The sequence below is a fragment of the Phaethon lepturus genome, unplaced genomic scaffold (assembly GCF_000687285.1).
Source record: "Phaethon lepturus isolate BGI_N335 unplaced genomic scaffold, ASM68728v1 scaffold27317, whole genome shotgun sequence".
In the NCBI taxonomy this organism is placed as follows: domain Eukaryota; kingdom Metazoa; phylum Chordata; class Aves; order Phaethontiformes; family Phaethontidae; genus Phaethon; species Phaethon lepturus.
In genome coordinates, this window is record NW_010552945.1 from 3,141 (window position 1) to 9,601 (window position 6,461).

The 6,461-nt window shown below is 47.8% G+C and overlaps 1 protein-coding gene across 1 annotated transcript; it reads right to left on the reverse strand.

The window, feature by feature from the left end:
- Window positions 1-1,732: 1,732 nt before the first annotated feature.
- RAB29 (RAB29, member RAS oncogene family) lies at window positions 1,733-5,804 on the reverse strand. Its single transcript, XM_010291390.1, has 4 exons — window positions 5,732-5,804; window positions 3,824-4,005; window positions 2,534-2,655; window positions 1,733-1,850 (listed from the first exon to the last, which is right to left on the reverse strand). The coding sequence occupies exons 2-4, from the start codon at window positions 3,983-3,985 to the stop codon at window positions 1,733-1,735; spliced, it is 402 nt and encodes a 133-aa protein (XP_010289692.1). The 5' UTR covers window positions 3,986-4,005; window positions 5,732-5,804.
- Between the last annotated feature and the right edge of the window lie 657 nt (window positions 5,805-6,461).

Sequence of the window (6,461 nt, forward strand, 5' to 3'; positions counted from 1 at the left end):
AAGGGTATATTTAAGTGCCTATAAAACCGTATCTGGCAATATTTCCACAACAGAATCCTAGCCGAGACATTTTAGATTTTAATTAAAACAGTGGAACACAATACTAGTTCTAAATTTCTTAGTCCTTATTGTTTCTTATCAATCCTTTTCAAGTCCAGAGAATGAAAACTCAGAGGTTTTTGTGCATAGTGAAGGCAATCAGTTTCTGTTCTCCCCACCTTCTCCCTCCATAGATTATATAAAGTAAGGAAGACAGAAGGAATACTTTGCCAAAGAAAAGGACGGAAATCAGGAGAAACCAATTTATAGCCCTGTTTTCAAATTAAGCCACCCGAGAAGGGAAAAACATTATTGAAGGCCACTTGTTCAAATCCTAACCTAAAACATGGGCAAGACAATTCTAGAACATCGCCTGCTTATATAAAACGCTTGCAACGCTACGTAACTCCAGCCCTACAGACTAAGCTTCCTATTACCTTTCCTGAGATAACTACCTAGTACGCTTTTACCAATTTTTTGTTGTTGTTGGCAAGAAGTGTTCTCAACAAGGAGTACCCGGGGATATGCTAAGGAAAGCAGGCATCAAAAAGCAAGTGGGGAGCGGTTCTCTTCATGTCCTTTTGTCCTGCAAAGTCTTCTCCTTTGCTTCCCCCCTGCACCACTAAACCCAGCAGGTGGGCTTTCAGAGAGCTGCCTTTCCCGCACCATCCCTGCTCCCAAATTCACTCATCGCTCCAGAATAATTGTGGGAAGGCAATTCATCAGCAATTGCAAAGCTATTTGAGATGGTAGGATACAGGGTGTTCTAAAAGTGAAAAGGACTGTTGTTCTCTCATACAAAGGAGTTTACAACCTATTCCTCACCCAGCTCTCGGTGCCCTAATAACATGGCAGCAGAACAGAAGACATAGGATTGTGCTAGACAGAGGGGGAGTGAGAAGGAACAAACAGAAGGCAACTGGGCAATTCTTGACAAAAACTTGAGGTCTTTGCTGTTAAGCGCCACAGTCAGTATGCACGAAAGTAAGGGCTGTGCTACACCATTTCTCAAATTCACACTGACAATTTTACAGCTCTAGTTACATGGGACACCATGCTAATCCACATCTGGCTTCACATCTTAGGGACAGTTAGTGGCAACGATGAGATGTGTTGGTCTCCCCAGGACACGTAAGCAGAGGTATGTAGGCTAGAGCATGAAGTAAAGAGTTTGCTGTAATCCCACACTGGGAATCCACAGGCACAGAGAGACCGCTTGAACTCCATGTGCGTCAAATGAAAGTCGCTGTAACGCGTTGGACTGGTGCCTCTGTATGGTGGGTGCAGGCGATGGGGAATAAAAGGTGCAACAATATTAAAAATATACCTTCGACATCCTTTGCCCTGCCTGAGGCAGGCCATCATATGTCAGAAGACGAAGTGCTCAAAATTTAAAAAAATATTAATCCAAGCCATGTGCTTGATCACGGGCCGTGCTACATTACTGGCAGCAGAGCTTCCAGTTGCTGCTACACTAGAAGAGGAATCTTCTTGCTCCTCTCTTCTTTCCACGCCTCACTCCAAGTCACTGCAGCAATGCTCTACTGAGAACGAATATGCACTAAACAGAAGACAGTTCATGATCATGTAAAAAAAACCGCAAAAACCAGTGACAGCCAGTTTAGGAAAAAATGATGATGATAATAATAAGACATTGCTGCTAGACCCAAGGCAGATGGTGTAGTCAGTGCATCTAACAGCAAGCCCAGCCTGGTGGGGATGTCTCTTTTATGTTAATATAATCCCCACTCCCGGCAGCAGAGGCACTTCCATCACCAGTGGATGAAGACATCATCTTTTCAATCAGGACTCTAGAAGACAAACATATGTTAAGTTTGTTTTGTTTTTTAAACAAGCAGCATTGGGCCACACAGTTCTTCAGCAGTACAAAAAAGCAGCAGCAGTCCATTCTAGAAGGATGGAAAACTCCAGAATTTTAAGGACTAACACAATCAGGTTAAGGAACCTCATAGCACTGAGAACAGCATTACTGCTATTATGTGGCTGCATCAGAAGACTCTGCAGTGAGCAGATAACTAACACCACCTGCTACAACCACCTCACCTTGGGTCCAGTTTAGGACCGGCACACAGCACCCACCTTCCTAGGTACAAACTGCCCAAGCTCAAGATCAGGTGCGAATACCCAGTTGAAGACCTTTCAGAAAAGGCCAAATTCTCCATCAAAGGGTTGTTGCATCACAAAAGAATTTCTAATATCTCTGCAGAAGAAGTCCCATTCTCCTGGTAGAGGCCAGCATATGAAAAAGCATCCCTGGTATTGTTCAAAGAACACTGTTTCCAAAAGCATGTCAGAGCTTAACCAAGGAGAGAAAAACTTCTGACCTTTCAGAATTCAGTTCCCTTTGGGAGATTTACTTGCACGTTATTGCTGTTATTTGTTACTTACCGACAGCATCTCCCCTCACCTCAGAGATGGCCGTGGCTGAAAGAGGGAATTAACTCTTAGATGTATCACCAGTCATTGTGCCTACCTCATGGACTCATTAATATTCTTGTTTTCCTTGACAGATGTCTCCACCCAACCAGAAAAGCCATTTTCTTTGCTGATCCGATCCACTTCTTCTCTTGTCACTGCCCATGGGGAAAGGTCGCACTGTAAAACAAGAATCAGTCATTTTAAGTTTAGCCTTTTAATTTTTAAGCTGGGAGGGGAATTCTCCCCCTCAGCCATTTACTGCCTGTGTGCAGGCAGGCAGGCAGGCAGGCAGCAGGCAGGCTCAGCCCTTCACATCTCCCAGATCGCAAGCTGATAGAGAGTTCTTAGGGCAAGGTTCTTAATGGGATGTTGCAAGCAGCAATATATTTATCTCATCTGAGATACGGACACACCTCAGTCAAGCACGCATGGAATGGAGATTCATCCAGCAGAGGACAAGAAAGCATTGTCACTCATCCAAAATTTGCCCGGCCTCTCAGAAGCAAGGAAGCGTTACCGGTGCGGTGCCACCAAGGCAGCCACGCTGATGCCAAGGGGATGTACGAAGAGGCAGTGAGAAAACCTGTCCCATAACGGCCTGTACCAGTGCGACTGCAGCGTGTACAGTCACACAGATTTCCCTAATGCAGGCAAAAATGTTACCTTAAAACAGCTCCTGGGGCAAGCATGATTCATGAAGAAGTAGAGCGGAAAAGCCACTCTCCTGCCCACCCATCACGTTTTTGAGTCATCTCCAGTTTTAGGCGCTCTCAAACCAGGCAAGTCTCAAACTGAATCTGGAAAGGGCTGCTGAGCCCACGCTGGCACATGAAGAACTCAAAGGTAGTTTTTAAATGAAGGAAAAATAAATTGTTAGAAGAGAGCAACCAATCTACATGGTGAAACTTGACACTGCATCCCAATGAAAATTAGACATCCCTCTGGCAGCTCTGAACACAAACTTTACCTGCAGCATCATACACAACCTTCCCAGGCTACTGCAAGTTAAAGACCAAAAAAGAAAAAAAAAAAGCTTCATAATCCCAGAGCTGCAGAGCTCGAGCTCCAACAGCACAAGGCATGGCATCCTAGGATAGAGCAGTTGTTGATGTCTCCTCAGTGCCATCCATGTATTAAGTCCTATCAGTGCCCTAGTTAAGGAGGAGAATCCTTGCTAGAGAAAGAAAATTCAGGAAGAGTGAAGGAAAGGATTAAAAAGACCACATGCTACGGGGCCACTCTGGGCAAGGAAGGCTTAGTGCTAAAGGGGTCTCCTTCCATTTTGCACTCTCATGCACACACGTGCGCACACACCAACACACACGGCGTGTCTAGAGCTGCTCACTTTGTTAGCCAGCAGTAGGCAAGGCACGGGGCTCCCATCTGGCAGCATGAGCTTGCTGTCCAAATCCTGCTTCCACTTCTGGCTGTTGCTGAACGTGCTGATGTTGGTGACATCAAACATGATAATGCAGGCTGACGCCTCCCTGTAGTACAGCCGGGTCATGGATGTGAAGCGTTCCTGCCCTTCAGAATCAAAGAAAAAAAAAATCCACACACCCCCCCCCCCTTTAGATTTGTACCCGCAAACAAGATGCTCATCATGGTACATCATTTTCTCAGCTGAGACTAACAACCTCCACTTAAATAATGAGGAAATCCAGGCATCCTGCCTGGGGTACACCAGCAATGCAGCAACAGAACTGGAACAAACTGTGGAACTCCTAATCCTGACCCAGGCACTCAAATATCCCAGAAATACTTGCATTATTCCCAGTTAAATTTAAATTTAGTGTCGCTGACCACACATTCACTTTCCCCTGAGCAGAATCCTGCCAGCAGTGGGGTGCCTGGCCAGCACCAGCCGTCCCTGCTCCGGCAGGATCGTGCCACCAGCGTGGACTCATGCTGCTAGGGCACAGCGTTACAGCCCAGGCTCTCTGGAGAGCAAAATTTGATACTAAGCAGAAACCATTAAACCTCACATACACTGTTATTACTGTTTAAACCTTATGGCCTGCCTGTACTACCAAAACTGCATCCAGGGAGTAACTCCACCATGCTGCTGGGTGTACTTGTGTAGACGGGGACACATCACAGAACGTTCACATCGCATCACACGGGTCAGCAGTACGGTGAAAACCGGCATTTCTGGCACCAGAGAGATTTCTGTGTGGGCTCCCATGCAGCCCCGTAGCTGATCAACAGGCTTTTCTCTCTGAAGCCATCGAGAACTGAGCACTCTGAGTTACCTCACGCCATCTCACCATCTCTGCACACCTCTGAGGTGGCAGGCAACATGGCGGGGACTACCGGTGCGTGAATCCCCTTCTGCTCGGGGCATGACAAGAACACCGTGACCAGCATTGGCCCCTCTGCTTTCCAAACCTTATTTTCGCGGCTGAAATTGAAATCAGTTTCTTGCTGCAATCCTCTCGCTGCACACTTCTCCTTCCTGTTTTGTTTTTAAGGATTCCAGACGCACGCATCTGAGCAGTGAAACCAGAGGAAACCACAGCCCTGTTCTTCTCAGCCCTCTAGATCCAGAGGTGCCATTTTAGAGACACTACTGCACCGACCTGTCCTTGGTCTGTGGCTGCCGAGAAGATTCGGGAACTGCGTTTCTCTGAGCCTCTCCGGGGAGCACGTGCTCCTCGCTCCACTTCATCGCATATAACACTGTTCCCTGGAGCGTGACCAACTCCCGACCCAGCCCCACCACCTCGGGGGCACCCAACGATCTCCCCTTGCCATGACTGCTCCCGAAGGAGCCGCTGACTCTGCTCACACGCTGAGCAGCCAGATCGCAACTTCCCAGCTCCACTCCTGATCCCAGCAGGCAGAGCAGCACGAGGTCAGTGGAGCTGCTCTACACTTAGACACAAGGATCAGGCCTTCCTGGCTATCACGCCTGAAATCAGGATTTTAACAGAAGACTCAGAGCTGAGAAGTTACACATCAGCTACAAATCATCCTGTTTCCCCATTCACTCTGCTCTGGTTTTGAAATTGAAAAGAAAGACTCGATCGGCTTTATCGTTTGTGCTGCCGTGTTCTCTGCAGATGGGCTTTTGATTAAATATTTAAATTATTACTGCAAACCAGAGCAGTCCTGCCCATTGAATTGACAGGCTTTTAGGATTTATTTTTGTAGCAGACTCCTATTGAAAGAAAGGGGGGGAAAAAAAAAGGCCCAAGGCATTGAAAGCTTTAAATTCTGCTCCTGAGCAGCTTCATGGTTTGTGTCAACATACCTGCAATGTCCCAGAGCTGAAGTCGTACTGTCTCCGATTCCGACCACTGGACCACCTTCAGAGCAAAATCCACTAGAGAATCGCCGAAAAAGAAAGGAAACCTAATTAGGGGCGTTCTGCACCATGGGGCTTGTTCCTCCGCAGCCTCTCACCATTTCCCAGCACCGGCCAACCCAGCAACCACTTGCACGGCCACAGCAGTTTTTACTGGACCATCACTCAGGAACTAATTTTAAAAAAGTTAAAAAAAAATAGGAAAATTAAAAACATCTGCAGCTCTTACTGCTGGGAGTGACAGCGCGGGCACAGCCCAAGCCCTCTGCCCCGGTGGGACGTGGCTCTCCAGTGCTTTCAACATTCAGCCCCTCTGGCTTCATGACTAAGAATATTTAAAGAGCCGTGCTCGGCCCCCACTAGTCTAAAAAAAAGGTCCTCAGGGAGCTTTACTGGCTAAAGCCTGTCCCGCTCCTGTGGGTCCTTCATTTACACTGATGTTAAACGGAGAACAACCGATCCCGCGTAACCTTGTTCCCAGCCTCCTCGTTACAAAGCCGCTTGCCCCCACCATCCTCCCAGGGCACTGCCGAGCCCGTAGCGGCGGTTTCACGCCGTTAACTAAACGCCCGAAGAACGCTGTCCGCGTTTTTCCTACCACGGGCGGAGGCTGCAACCTCCGACCGGCCGGGCTGAGGCTGCGGGGGGTCGAGGCCGCCCGGGGGGAGCGACGGGG

Coding starts and splice junctions, on each gene's coding strand:
- RAB29 (XM_010291390.1), bottom strand. CDS start 3,985: ATGACCCGGCTGTACTACAGGGAGGCGTCAGCCTGCATTATCATGTTT. Junction 2,656..3,823: donor GCCTACTGCTGGCTAACAAA/GTGAGCAGCTCT, acceptor CTTGTTTTACAG/TGCGACCTTTCCCCATGGGC. Junction 1,851..2,533: donor AATATTAATGAGTCCATGAG/GTAGGCACAATG, acceptor TTTGTCTTCTAG/AGTCCTGATTGAAAAGATGA.